The sequence below is a fragment of the Colias philodice genome, chromosome 21 (assembly GCF_061535455.1).
Source record: "Colias philodice isolate Cphi_HAF_F1 chromosome 21, ilColPhil1 Martin Lab GWU primary, whole genome shotgun sequence".
In the NCBI taxonomy this organism is placed as follows: Eukaryota; Metazoa; Arthropoda; class Insecta; order Lepidoptera; family Pieridae; genus Colias; species Colias philodice.
Genome location: NC_143106.1, coordinates 6,231,993 through 6,246,366, shown reverse-complemented (window position 1 = coordinate 6,246,366; position 14,374 = coordinate 6,231,993). Strand labels below are relative to the sequence as shown.

The 14,374-nt window shown below is 33.5% G+C and overlaps 3 protein-coding genes across 7 annotated transcripts in view; 1 reads left to right on the top strand and 2 right to left on the bottom strand.

The window, feature by feature from the left end:
• Positions 1-14,374, top strand: part of Flo2 (flotillin-2) — a 236,811-nt gene that overhangs the window by 172,528 nt on the left and 49,909 nt on the right. For 3 of the 4 annotated variants that reach the window (XM_089708744.1, XM_089708741.1, XM_089708742.1), the window contains exons 2-3: positions 12,236-12,327; positions 12,696-12,897. In XM_089708744.1, coding sequence (XP_089564870.1) covers positions 12,236-12,327; positions 12,696-12,897 — 294 coding nt within the window. Of the gene's footprint in view, positions 1-8,869; positions 8,898-12,235; positions 12,328-12,695; positions 12,898-14,374 lie in introns of those variants that run through there. The other variant, XM_089708743.1, reaches the window with a different exon arrangement.
• Positions 138-3,425, bottom strand: LOC149478952 (glucose dehydrogenase [FAD, quinone]-like). Its single transcript, XM_089708552.1, has 3 exons — positions 1,830-3,425; positions 1,262-1,492; positions 138-907 (listed from the first exon to the last, which is right to left on the bottom strand). The coding sequence occupies exons 1-3, from the start codon at positions 3,354-3,356 to the stop codon at positions 170-172; spliced, it is 2,496 nt and encodes an 831-aa protein (XP_089564678.1). The 5' UTR covers positions 3,357-3,425; the 3' UTR covers positions 138-169.
• On the bottom strand, positions 4,359-10,897 carry LOC149478951 (glucose dehydrogenase [FAD, quinone]-like). 2 transcript variants are annotated; one of them, XM_089708728.1, is made up of 5 exons: positions 10,699-10,897; positions 7,666-7,739; positions 7,269-7,413; positions 6,598-6,768; positions 4,359-6,018 (listed from the first exon to the last, which is right to left on the bottom strand). In XM_089708728.1, the coding sequence occupies exons 2-5, from the start codon at positions 7,732-7,734 to the stop codon at positions 4,508-4,510; spliced, it is 1,896 nt and encodes a 631-aa protein (XP_089564854.1). In that variant the 5' UTR covers positions 7,735-7,739; positions 10,699-10,897; the 3' UTR covers positions 4,359-4,507. The 2 variants fall into 2 exon arrangements, with proteins under 2 accessions (XP_089564854.1, XP_089564853.1); XM_089708727.1 differs by lacking the exon at positions 10,699-10,897 and having other exon boundaries at positions 7,666-7,758.

Genomic DNA, 14,374 nt, shown 5'->3' with positions numbered 1-14,374 from the left:
CATGAAACTATATATCTGTTAGGAATCGAATAAAACAATATTTAATATAAATTACTCTATATTTAAATAATTATTTACAAAATTTAAGCATATAAAAAACAAAGACTTGTAGGTAACCTAATTGTTAAGACTCTTCGTTAGAGCTAAAATTTATTTAACTTGATACTTTTTACTTTTTTCTATCATAATATGTTTTACATTTCCTACGAGGTTTCGATGACAAATTTTTATTTCTATGATGTTTATTTCTTATAAAATTTGGTTTACACGATTGACATTGCTGGTCTTGAAGTGATTCCCAACACGGATAGTCTGGTGGATAAAATAGGTTATAGAACGGCCATGTAAAAGTTTCATAAGTTAGAAGGGGGTAGTATTGATTGTATGGTCTATACTGGGTCTGTTGTGGTCTATTGTAAGGAATGTAATAGTAATTTTGAGTATTTAATGAAGCTGGTGATTGCTGATAAGGTGGTGCCGGTTTATGTTTAGGTTTATTCTTCTTTACTTTCTTACGGGAAGACTCTGTATCACAATCGTTTCTTGATTTTGGTGACTGTGGCAATACGTTTGGTTTGCCTTCATATTGCTTCGATGTTTGATTAACTCGCTTTTTGGGGTACTGTATAGGCTCGTCCATAGATAAGTAAGTAAATAGATTTGCCGTTTCATTAAATACATCTGGAACACCATTAGCTTTCTGGTTATTCGTAGTAGATTGGTCATGTGCTGCTCTTACATAATTTTCAGCAGGGCAATATAGTTCCTCAATTTTTGTCAACCAGTCTTCTTTTATCATATCAGAAGCTTTCTCAGCGATCATGATTATAGGTGCGTTTGTGTTTCCACTAACAATATTTGGCATTATACTACCATCTACCACTCTTAGATTCTTGATACCGTGAACCTGAAATTTTATAAGTAAAACCGATCAATAAATGCGTTCATGTATGTTTTTATTATATGCAAGTTACCTAATTGCTCATCTGACTATATATTCAATGTTTATTGAACAAAATTTCTACTCATTGAAATTACACTTAAATATCGAGGAGGCATAATTTATTAGAAAAGATTTATATTTTCATTTTATTGAACGATTTATAAGCATTGATTTGTAAAATCTTACAACCTAAATATAAATCATTTATTTGCACACAATCACATACTATTTGAAATATGAAGTGTGTTGCTTGGTACGTGCGATCGTTTAAATGTAGTTGCTATAAATATAATATAGAAAATTATTAAAATTACTTACTCGTAGTCTTGCATCTACGACAGCTTGCGGATTGTCCACAGGACCCATAGCGCATGTTCCCACAGGATGGTATATGGTTAAGGAATGATGTCTCGCTTGACACTCCAAATGTTCGTCTGACATTAATTCATGTTCTGCACACCCAGGATTACGATTGGGATTTGGTCTCGTATTTAGCTCTTTTAATGCTGGCTGCTGTATTAATTCTTGAACAAAGCGCGCTCCTTCTATCTGAAAAACAATACAATTCTAATTTATATGTGTTTATGACAAACTAGATTTCCGCCCGCGGCTTCGCCCGCGTTTTCAAAGGAAAACCCGCATAGTTCCCGTTCCCGTGGGATTTCCGGGATAAAACCTATCCTATGTGTTAATCCAAGTTACCCTCTATATGTGTGCTAAATTTCATTGTAATCGGTTCAGTAGTTTTTACGTGAAAGAGTAACAAACATCCATACATCCATACATCCATACATCCATACATCCTTACAAACTTTCGCCTTTATAATAGTATTAAGATTGCTAGCAAAATAAAAATTTATTTTAAAAAAAGACATAAAATCCTTACCAGTCTTGCAACGTCTTCAGGTACTGAAAAATAATTAGGATATATACGCGGTGGAGAGTGTGGATTTGCATCCTTTAATTTCAAATATCCTCTACTCTTTGGTCTTATTAATAGTGGTACGATAGAGAACGATGGTTCTAGTAAAATGTTTTCATATAGCTCGGCATATGTTTCGTCAGTTATTCCATTAGCACGTTTTCCAAACAATCCACCGTCCATATTATCTGCAGTAGGTGCAATAAATAATTGAATATCTGGGTATTCCTCTGCTGGGTCTTGGTATTTAGTATTAATAAATGCCATTGCTTCTGCTTCCATCATACTGTATAGTGGACCTTTTTTATTATAAACAAAATCTATTAAACTGCCAATAGAAAATATTGTAGCTAGATTGAAACAATAATCTGTGCCGTTCGTTAATGGATTGTCAAATAGAAAAGAATGTCCTCCCATTGCTACGTGGTCTTGTAAATTTTTCCCAACGCCAGGAAGATGCACTATAGGATATATTCCCAAATCTTTTAATTCTCTACTATCACCAATGCCTGACAGCATCAGTAACTGCGGTGATTGAATTGCACCAGCTGATAAAATGACCTCTTTGGCTGCTTTTACTATACGGGTGTGTCCGTGTTTTGTGAATTTGACACCGTAAGCTCTGTTATATTCATCGATGAGAATCTTTTCAACTAATGAATGAATACTTACATGGAGATTGGGCCTTTTTGCTGCTAATCTGAGGTAAGCTTTTGCAGTACTACATCGAAGACCATCGCGTACAGTAGCGTGAGATCTAGTAAATCCAGTTTGATATTTACTATTCACATCCACTATATCATAACCAAGTTGTTTAGCAGCTTCTAGTATTTTTCCTGTTATTGGTTGTTCAAATCTAAAATATTCTACCGAAAGTGGCCCTCCAACTGCATGATAAGGGCTATTTTGATACTCTGGAATTCTCATGTCTTCGGCTTTTAGGAAATATTGAAGAATTTCATTGTAAGACCATCCTGGATTGCCCATGCTTGCCCAATTATCGTAGTCTCGTTTATTTCCACGTATATATAACATAGCATTTAAAGCGCTGGATCCACCCAAAACTTTTCCCCGCGGCCATTTACATCTATTGTCTATCATGCTTAAGCAATATTCATTGCTCGGTTCTGTCACGAATTTCCAGTCAATAGACGATGTTTGTAGAACAGGGAACATCACTGGCACGTCTGAAAGCACATTTTCATCTTGTCCGGCTTCTAATAATAATATGTTCCATTCAGGATTTTCTGAAAGGCGATTGGCTAGTACTGAACCAGCAGATCCACCGCCAACGATGATAAAATCATAACAGTCATATAGTTGTTCTAGAGGTGTGTCACGAACGCGATTTTCAGCATCCTCGATGTCTGGTCTGTAAAGGTGTATCGCCATACGTAAAACTATTAACGAACCGAGTCCGGGTAAAAGACCAAACATTATCCTTGTACTGGTTATAAGAGGATTTATCGAATTAATTTCATGGCTAGCCATGTTTAAATACACAAGTGAATCACAGTTGAACTCTGACTGATTTGTATTATTAAAATATGTGGATTGAATGATAGAGCTGATTAGGCAAATTCATTGTTCATTGAGGACATCGTCACTTTGGGTAAATACAGATTAACTTTCATGTGTAACATAAAAATATTTTTAACATAAAAATATCTTGTTAAGAAAAATCAAATTTGTATTATTTTATTTTAATAAGTCTTACCTATTGTTTTGAAAGTCGACACAAAATTTAATATGTGTTTTTATGACATGAACCATTGTATGTAATTTTATAAAAATATTTACTACAGAATGAATATGGCTCAATGAAATTGCAATGAATAATAAATGCATGCAATAATAATTTATTAACATTGAAATAAATGTATTTCTATGTGTTTAAAAATATATGATAATTAATTAGTTCATTGCTTTCCTACTCTGTATTTCATCGACGAAGGTATTTGGTATCAGCAATCTTATTGTACACTATACCTGTAATGCAGTGTTTATACATTACAACATTTACTTTTAATTATATGTTATTGCAATATTTGTAAGAATGCATAATGAATAAAGAATTTAAAACACATAAAAATGTGTGCAACATAACTGATAGTATCGGTTCATTTTTGGTGCAGATATTAAGTAATGAGATTATGATCTACTAGGAAATATTCATCAATTTTGCTTAATCCATACTAATATTATAAATGCGAAAGTAACTCTGTCTGTCTGTCTGTTACTCAATCACGCCTAAACTACTGAACCAATTTGCATGAAATTTGGTATGGAGATATTTTGATACCCGAGAAAGGACATAGGCTACCTTTTGTTGCGAAATATATACCACGGGCGAAGCCGGGGCGGACCACTAGTATTGTATAGATTGCAAAATTTTATTGCATTTAATTCTTGTGGAAAGCACTAATTGCTTTTACGACCTTTGTGTTTTTATGATCATATCAGAATGGTAACTGTTAAAATTAAAAGACTGGATAATTTAAAATAAATATAGACAATTGTTTTTATTTAATTTATTTTTCTTAATATTAAAATAATAAGTTAGAATAAATTAAATAGTTGAATTATGTACAATTCTAAATTCTAATAATAGTTTTCTTATTCATACTGTTTTGTACATTAAATCACAAATAATATCTGGAACGTCTACGCTTCAACCAAAATTCTTTAATCATGTCGCTGCCCTTTTCTCCGATCATAATTATTGGTGCATTTGTATTTCCACTCACTAAATTGGGCATTATACTGCCATCGATGACCCGAAGGTTTTTAACTCCATAAACTTTAAGCTCAGAGTCGACTACTGCTTCTGGATCCCAATATGGACCCATTTTAGCTGTTCCCACTGGATGATATATGGTACATGTGTACTGACGAATCATACATTCCCAGTAGGGGTCAGAATATCTTGGTAGACTTCTACAAGCGGGGAAAAGATGATGATTTAATATTGAACCGTATCTTTGGAAAGCTTTCGTTCTTGATACAGCTACAGCAATTTTCACGCCTTCTACTAATGTTTTGACATCCATTTCATCTGTTAAATAATTAGGATAGATATAAGGATAGTCGTATGGATTAGCACTTCGCAGTTGTATATAACCTTTGCTTCTAGGACGTAATAACATCGGTATTATACTCCAAACGTCCATGTTATTTATTGGTCTGAATACAGCGTCATAAAACTTTTCAGTTAATCCGTGTACCTTTCGTAATTGTTCTCCTCCGTCAGAATTAGTGGAACCAGATATAAAATGAAACTCTATATCAGGGAAATCATCCGATGCGTTAACATATTTAGTGTTGACAAATCCTAAACCTTCCACTCCACCCATTATTGTTAAAGGTCCTTCGCCTAATACGGCGTACTGCATGAGAGTGCTCACAGTATGTAATCTGTGTTCAACAATAGACATTGGCTTGTTTATCATGAAAGCCAAACCACCTAAACCGATATGATCTTGAAGGTTCTTTCCCACTTGAAGATTTTGTATTAAAGGTATGCGATGTTTTGCTAATTCTTCAGCTGGACCAATCCCAGACAATTGCAATATTTGAGCAGAGTTGATCGTACCCGCTGACAAAATCACTTCCTTCCTTGCTCGTATACGATAAATCATTTTATTTCGAATGAACTCTACACCGAAAGCTATTTTTGTTCTTGGATCGATTAGGATCTTTGTAACAAAAGAGTGCATAGCAATGTGTAAGTTTGTACGGTCTTTAGCCGGTCGTAAAAAGGCTTTGGACGTGGAACAACGGCTTCCACGACGCAGCGTTCCTTGGGCCACCATAAAACCGGTTTGGTTTTCACCATTTATATCACGATTTAAGTATCCCATTTCTAGGCCAGCTTCAATAAAACTGGATACTAGAGGAGTGTGATATGGAGATTCAGCTACAGTCATGTATCCTCCTGTACTATGATATGGTGTTTGGGCCAGATAAGGATTTTGATTATCCTCCGATTTCTTGAAATAGTAGAGTACGTCTTTGTATCCCCAGCCCTTATTGCCTTGAGCTTCCCAAATATCATAGTCCTTTTTATTGCCTCGCAAATATAGCATGTAATTCAATACGGAACTGCCACCGAGAACTTTACCACGCGGCCAATTACACCGACCACCTTCCATAGCTGTAAAATAAGAAAATGTTTTTATTTATTTGTCGTGGTAAATGATCCTGCAGTGACGATGCGGATGAGTTATTTCAAGTTGAAAGAATTGAACATGACGTATAGTGTATACTCTCTTACGCAATTTTCATGTTCGTCAAATTTATGTATGTAGGACAAATGTATATAAACGATCATGATTTATGTAATCAAGCACGCCTGTCAGTGCTGGTGTACTGTTAAATAGAATCAACGGATTATCTAATTCAAAGGGTACATACAAAGTATTCGGATAGCATGCTAATTTTTTGGTTTGCATGTTGCTGATTACGTTTCAATACGTATTTTTGTACGTATTATATATTTTGTTGCATCAGTTTCTTGGAATGCATACGGTATTCTTTAGTTATGCGACATTTGATTTCGAAGCTTATAATAATAACAATTCTATGAATATTCAATATTATTTGAGTTGAAACGTAGGTTTATGTACTAGAATAGAATATACAAACATCCCTTTAAGGACAATAACAGCCTATATTGTTTCCATAACTTAACTACTGGGCACAACAAATTTATTAGTTACAATTTTTTGCTTACCCAAGCAACTGGTCCCTTGAGGTTCAGTCTTATACTTCCAATCCAGTTTGCTGAGCTGTAGATAGCCAGCTAGTAAGGGAACATCAGATATTTCGGTTTCATCTCCACCAGCTTCCAGGAGAAGTACATTCCAATGTCCGATTTCTGATAAGCGGCTTGCTACTACTGCACCTGTAATTATAAAGGGATTAATGTTAGTTGAAGGAAATTTTTCTGATTTAGTACTCGAATTGTTCATTAAATTTGTCGTAGACAGATAAACTCAGTAGTTTATCTGTCTTTAATTACAGTTAATTATATCTGTTAAGTTTATTTCCTGCATAATGTCTAAGTCGAAAGAAGTAGGCGTGCCATGATTTTATAAAACTAAGTTTATGAAACTTGTATATAAAAATATATTTATGGTAAATATATAAGTAATACGTACAGGAAAGTAATTGAGGTAAAATGTTTTGTAAAAATAGGCACTATTCTCAAGCTTCTAATCTGAAATGTTCTCAGTAAATTTTCTCTAAAACATTTTTCTAGAGATAATTTTTAATTAATGAAATCTTTATAGCAGTATACAATTTTTAGAATTAGTTACTAAATATAGAATGCCTTTTAAATTATGTATTCTCCTTTGATATAAGTTAAATAATTATCAAATGAAGTATAAAATACTCACTGACCAGCAGAACCGGCGCCGATTATGATGAAGTCGTATTCTGGTAGTATTCGCCCGTCGCCTATATCGGCTGGCCTTCCTTCAGGGTCGGTTTGGTCGAATTGGTAATATGCTATAGCCGCTACCAACATTGGGATGAACCAGGCTACCTGAAATGTTAGGTTTCTAACATGTTAGTTAAATTGGTAAATTATCATGAAATCTGATGATGCATTGTGAGTAATTGGTGGTTTTTCCACTTATTTCTTTATACATATATTGAATGTGTAATAAATAAAAAATATTTTCAGTCTTTAATATATATAAATTCCTGTTAGATAATTAATACGAAAGAAATTTTATTTCAACATATAAACTCTTCAGCTTTGAAGTATAAGTAAATAATAAATTTGATAATTTACCTGCGTGCCTGCAGCGGCGATCGCAGTGCCCGATATCACGTCGGCAGCGGCATTCACTATAGCACTCATGTTTTCTGAAATCATGCAAATTTATCATCAGTTTTCTGGATATATGCAAATTTATGAACTTATACGTGGATTCATAAACTTTAAAACCTAATTGAATTGTGAAAGTTTAAAATAAACGAGAATTTCCAAAATAACTATATTAGTTTGCAAAAAGAAAATAATGCATTTGTTTGCTTAAGAACATTCTGGAATCATTGTGTTTTTGAATACGTATTGACTTGTACCGGTATCTTTGTTGAAAAAGGATGTATGAATGTGTGTCACCAAAAGAGGTGACCGTTACAACACGAAGGTACGTGACGAGGCGACGACGCGACGTCGGCGACTTTACCGTTCACCCACTAGAGTGTAATGCAAGATTCAATGGAACTTCTGGAAGGTTCTAGAATTTTAAAAAGTTTGAGTACTAACTATGTGGAGTATAGAATGTTTTGAATTTGTTAATCATTCGTTTTGTTTTTGTCTCATCTGAATTGCTTTATGTAGTCCTATTTAATAATAACAATTGTTGCCCCCTTGTTGCCATTCTCGGTAACCTTTTTGGGAGCCCATCGACCGAACTGGCGAGTCACCGTCTGCCATTATTTTCAATTTTTAATATTGAAAAGGCAGACGTCCATAGTCCCCATAGAACCAATATACCAGTCCATCTAACACCCCCTTCCATAACCCAGTTTTGTTCATTTCCATTTTTCTGCAATAGTCCTACATTGGCCGCGGACTGCCCAGGGCTGTATCTCTATAGTGCAGTCATGGGCAGGCTGCGGCTGGTGTCCCACAACACATTAAATTCTCTAAGGGCCTCTGCGTGTTGGACCTGTGTCCCCACGTAAGCCTTCCAAAGGACCGGGTATCTTCCTTCTGGTGGTACCCGTGTATTATGGAGAGAGACAATAATATAATGATCATTCAACTATCAAAAGCGTTCATAAAGAAAACAGAGCCAATTAACTAAGTTCTTGCACAGAAAACCCACACTTCAATAAAGGTTTCAAAGGTTGTCTCACCCTATCTGTAATCAAATGTAATTAAACTACATTGCATAACGATAATTTCACCGGAAGCTCTTAGTATTCTGTAGTGTATATGTGAGACGCGGCCAGGTTGCGCCCGCGCCGGTCCAATGGTCGCGATTCACTTTCTATATCTGATGCGATTTACTTGTTAGGGTCTATTGGTACTATGTATAGACTAGATGTTTGTTTATTTAGTTCTATTAGTCGTAATAATTTAGTATGTGCTAGTAGATGTAATCTGGATGTCATGGTATAAATATTTACAGGTAATAGAATTTTTTGATAGAGTATTTAAATATTTTGTGATGTTTTTTTGCAGTCAAGTTTATTGGCTGATAAATGATGAAGATAATAACAGTCCTATTACTAATTCTTATGTATGCAAACTTTGTAAAATAACAACGTTTTCAATTAATTTACTTAATGCATACAAAAATGAATTACAATAAAATATAGTTAATTATGACTGAATTTATCGCAAGAGGCTGTATCAATCGATTGCCAATAATAAAACATGAGTAAAATTATTTTTAATAATATTTAACATAGTTATAGTATATTTTATTGATATAACATCCGTGCCTATTGTCACGTCGTTATTTATTAAAGTTAACGCTTTCACCAGCCGGGGTGTTCCTAAACGCTGACTCATGGACAGGCTACTGTATTATCATGTCTGAGTGACTGATAATAAGCAATAATTTGCCTATAATTCTGTTGTATAATGCCTTTTGTATCTATGCTATTAATCAAATGTAAGAAGGGAAGTGTTACGTAAAGATGTTCTTTCTTTTGAGGGTTAATACAATGTTGTGTATTTTTTGTTGAATTGTTAAATTAACTAGATTAGCTCTACAATGCTTTCGCTACTGATTTGGCCATAAAGCTACTGAATTTTATTTACAATAAATATTAAATAGAAACTACAAAAAGCTTACGACATTTTATAATAAGTCGTAAGCTTTTTGTAGTTTCTATTTAATATTTATTTAATGGGATAATTTTCTATACACAGAGCTCGTGTTATTTTAAGCTTAAGATCAAAGCAGCTGTGTAATAAATAGCATTTCCCGATACGATGTAATTATTATTGTTACGAGTACATATGTATTATAGTTCTTTAAGATAGATACTTTTTATCACATTTGTAGCGCCTAATCAACGGTTAATTCTTACACTTAAACACATTCTTCGCAATGGCTCATTAGTAATCATTTACATTGTAATCGTATCAGGAAACTACCGGTGGATGGTCACGTGCATATATGGATGTATGGATATTCAGAAATAGGAAACACTAGTTTTTTGTCCGTGGCTTTGTACGCGTAGATTCCAATGGGAAGGATATGTTTAACTGCGCTAAAAAGAAGCTTATATGGATAGCCTCCTATGTTTTTCCAGACACAAAAACTATGTCATAAAATCCAACAAACAATTTTCGCGTATAATATTTGTGAGGGTTGTTTTTTTATATGCCAATGCAATCAATATTCTATTGCTCTGCTGTTAAGTTTCATTTTGCAACAAACACCTTATCAAAGTCAAGATTATCTCTATTCAAACGGTTCAACCGTTTATTGAGAGCTTGGACTAACAAACGCAAAACACTTTCGGTTTTCTAATAAGAAATAAGCTATTCATAAATCTATAAATTGTTAGCAAGATTTTGATACATAGATGTGTATGATATGCGCATGATTAACTAATGCATTTATTCTGTAGGTACTTAATTTTTTTCCCGAAAGAATGTTATTAATTTACCCATTTGTCGTTTATTATGAGCGTTTCTCAATAGAGTTTATATTAATGCTATAAATATGACTTACTTATACGTAAACATATAAATAGTTTAATTCCTGAAAATTTCGATTTTAATCAAAACTTTCCTCAACTTACGGAAAAATACTAACCAACCTTCCAGCATTAAAGTTATATAAACAAAACTCACCTTCAGATAACTACACTTTCACAAAACAGTATCAGATATAACATAACACCAATACTCTGTATATTCATTGATAACAGGATAATTCGATTTAGATAGATGATAATATAATGGACACGTTAAAAAATGTCGATTTCTACGAATTGCGTGAGCGCAAGTTACTTGTGCGAACGTTGGAACACCTTTGCGTGTTGTGTACCGTTGGTGAAAGGGGGGAGAGTTTTGGATGATAATAGAGATGCCAGTTATGTTAAGGTTAAGCCTGGGAATATAGTACAGGCAAGTTTAAGGATTTGGAATTAATAAGCCTTAGAGCTTAGTCTTAACTTTTTTTTATAATATGCGGAAAATTTAGCTAGAATCCTTTAGGCTTTAAAAGAAATACATGTAAGAAATCTTGTACCATGTAAGAGTTAAGTAATAATATTTGAAATGAAATGAAAAGTACCTTGTACACATCGTGACTGTGTGTTGATTGTATGAGATTTTTTTCCTTATAAATAAAAGTATTTGTTAAAGTTTAAGCTACATTGCATAGCGCAATCAGTGAAGAGGTTGTTGTTTATATCAATATAATATTTATTTCATTTAAAAACTCGTAAATAAGCAGAGCTTTGCATAATTGTTGATGAGTCAGTCTAAAACGACGTCAGTTGGGTATCTTTAATTAAATAAAATCTTAGTAATCGTATATTTTTTTTCGTTTATGTGTGTCATAGTTGAAAAGTTTACGGGTTAAACCGTTCTACCGGTGAAAGTTAGCAAATAGGGTAAATAGATGCTAAGAAAGTGAAAAGTCAATTATATTATTATTTAGATATTATCAGTTCGATAATAGTTGTTTGTGTTTTTCTGTGAAGTCGAGTGGAAAATTGTTTTCAGATGAAATAAAGAATGTACAATACAAATATCAATTTGTTTACAGATTAACTATGTAAAAATAATTAATCAACTTTTAATTGTATTTCAGTAGTCTTATGAATTGCTGGTACTGACATAAACATCAAAAATCAATTTTATTAGTTTTATCAGTATATTGTGGTTAAATGAAAATACATAGAGCTTTATGTACACAGTAGGTACAATCATAGTAGACAGAACGAAATACAATGTACAAGTACTAAATATTTGTAAAAAGTGAAAAATTATAATTCCATATTTACTTATAATTAGAAGAGTTTGTTTGTTTGAAAGCGCTAATCTCAGGAACTACTGGTCCGATTTGAAAAATTCTTTCGGTGTTAGATAGCCAATTTATCGAGGAAGGCTATAAGCTATATATCATCACGCTAAGACCAACAGGAGCGGAGCAATGCGGGTGAAACCGTGGGGCACAGCTAGTCTTATATATAAAAATGAATCGCACAATGTGTTGGTAAGCGCATAACTCGAGAACGGCTGAACCGATTTCGATAATTCTTTTTTTATTATATTCCTTGAAGTACGAGGATGGTTTTTATGTAGAGAAAACGTAAATATGTACCACGGGCGAAGCCGGGGCGGACCGCTAGTGAGTAATATAAATTCAATTTGCTTACAGGTGGTTGTTTCGGCTCTATGCAGAAGCGCATCGTCGGTGGATGGGCGTGGGCCTGGTGGCTCGTCACGGATGTACAGCGTATCTCCCTTGAGGTATGACTTTCGTTTTACTGTATGAGCTGAATTGTAATGATATTGATATATTATTATGATATATAATAAGGGTGTTTTAAAGTGTAAATTGCTCTTACTAATTGAAATAAGTAGTGTAAGTAATGCACATAGAAACAGTAACAATTAAGTTGAATTATAATTAAGAACTGAATATATTATTTAATTATTATCAAGCTTATTGTATAAATCTTCTTATTTGTATATAAGTCTTTTATTAATGTAGACGATAATCTGGATCTTGATAATATGAAATGGCAATTCTAATCTGTAGTACAGTAGGTTTAGTTAATTCTGTTTTGTTGAATTCTTTAAAACCAAATTTTCAAACACGTAATTATTGTATCCAGGTTATGACCCTAAACCCCATGTGCGAATACGTGGAAACGGCCCAGGGAGTGCCGCTCACGGTCACCGGAGTGGCCCAATGCAAGATCATGAATGAAGACGAGCTGCTGACAACAGCCTGCGAACAGTTCCTGGGCAAGTCGGTGAAGGAGATCAAGATGACGGTCCTGCAAACGCTGGAAGGCCATTTAAGAGCTATACTGGGTGAGTTTCTAAGCTTATAAATATGTAGGAACTGGAAAAGGCGCAATGCATTAGTATGAATGATGATTGATGGTGTATATATGAAGGTCATTTCGTTAATGATGCTTTGATCTGTTTACACAGGTACTTCTAACTTCATGTATAAATTGGTAATAGTGTCATCTCGCGGTATCGGATGAAAGTTCATAAGCGAAGCATGGGAACAGCGATGAGTTTCTTGATTTATTTATAGATGGCGTTGTAATAAGTACCATTGACAAATTTAAGTTTACCGATTCAAGTAATCCTATTCGCAATATAAATATTTTTATAGAATTCCTTGAGGTTTAACATTGTATTTTAGGTTTTAAAAATTTCGTTACCGGTAAATTTGAACTGTAACATAATAAATACCTATCACGAAAAGTATTATTTTCTAATCAACAACGACTTCTCTATGTTTAGGTATTTAAACTTTTCTCATCACGATTCTGTTATTAATAACTACTAACCACGAAATAAATATTAGAACCTATAACTGCTTCTCATAAATAAATCTTCTTTTGAACATTTCTTTGGTAGTTTTTCTCATCAATATTTTAATTTTCTTTTCCATAATAAATCTTCTATTGAAGTGATATAAGTACATGATTAATGTGTGAACCACATGTAGGTATTCAGGTCAGATTTGATCTCAACTTGACTGTGACCCGGAAAGCCGAAATGTTGCTGTACTTGACCGAGATGTCGGTCAATGTTCGGCAATCGGTGGTTTTAGATTATATTGTTATGGTGATATAATTGTATGTTTATTTTCGCGGGAATAATTTGGTGGGACATATTATAATTTATAGTTTAGTATTTTTAATTTTTATGGTTAACACGTTAAAATAACGTCGATATATCGGTTATTGGTCGATATTCAATGAAGCTTTTCTATTATGGTATTGGTACTCTCCATTTATTATCATACTTAAGTGGGAAATGTTATAATTTATATTTTATTATTTTATATTGTGTTACATTTGGTCATTAGAGGTCATTTAAGTAAAATATAGTGTACTGTTTTTGTATTGGTAGTAGGTAATAGTTGTTGAAATTATCAATGGCATCTACCAACTGAAAGTTACCAATTTATATTGATCTTAAACGAAATCGGATTTATAATTTAATGCCTAATTTATAATCTACTAGTGGTCCGCCCCTTCTTCGCCCGTGGTACCTACATGTTTAAACTATCCTATCTCAACTTGGATCGAACTGCACATGGTGTGCGAATATTATTTTAATCGGTTAAGTGGTTTAGGAGTCCATTGAGGACAAACATTGTGACACGAGATTTATATATATTAAGATATTAGAAGAATATCCCGTATATTATGGAAATAAATTTGCATTTTAACAAGTCTAAAACACTCTTTTGCCTTGATGAAGTCGAAGGGAAGGCTTTACCGTGACTTGAAAGCATTGTCTTCATTGTTAAGCGAATATAAAGCTT

What these genes read in the sequence shown, in the direction of transcription:
- LOC149478952 (XM_089708552.1), bottom strand. Translation starts at nt 3,356, where the DNA reads ATGGCTAGCCATGAAATTAATTCGATAAATCCTCTTATAACCAGTACA. An exon ending in CTGAAGACGTTGCAAGACTG is followed by an intron (nt 1,493 to 1,829) that starts GTAAGGATTTTA and finishes ATTGTTTTTCAG; the next exon opens with ATAGAAGGAGCGCGCTTTGT. An exon ending in TCGTAGATGCAAGACTACGA is followed by an intron (nt 908 to 1,261) that starts GTAAGTAATTTT and finishes ATAAAATTTCAG; the next exon opens with GTTCACGGTATCAAGAATCT.
- LOC149478951 (XM_089708727.1), bottom strand. Translation starts at nt 7,749, where the DNA reads ATGATTTCAGAAAACATGAGTGCTATAGTGAATGCCGCTGCCGACGTG. An exon ending in AATCGGCGCCGGTTCTGCTG is followed by an intron (nt 6,769 to 7,268) that starts GTCAGTGAGTAT and finishes TTATAATTACAG; the next exon opens with GTGCAGTAGTAGCAAGCCGC. An exon ending in TCAAGGGACCAGTTGCTTGG is followed by an intron (nt 6,019 to 6,597) that starts GTAAGCAAAAAA and finishes CTTATTTTACAG; the next exon opens with CTATGGAAGGTGGTCGGTGT.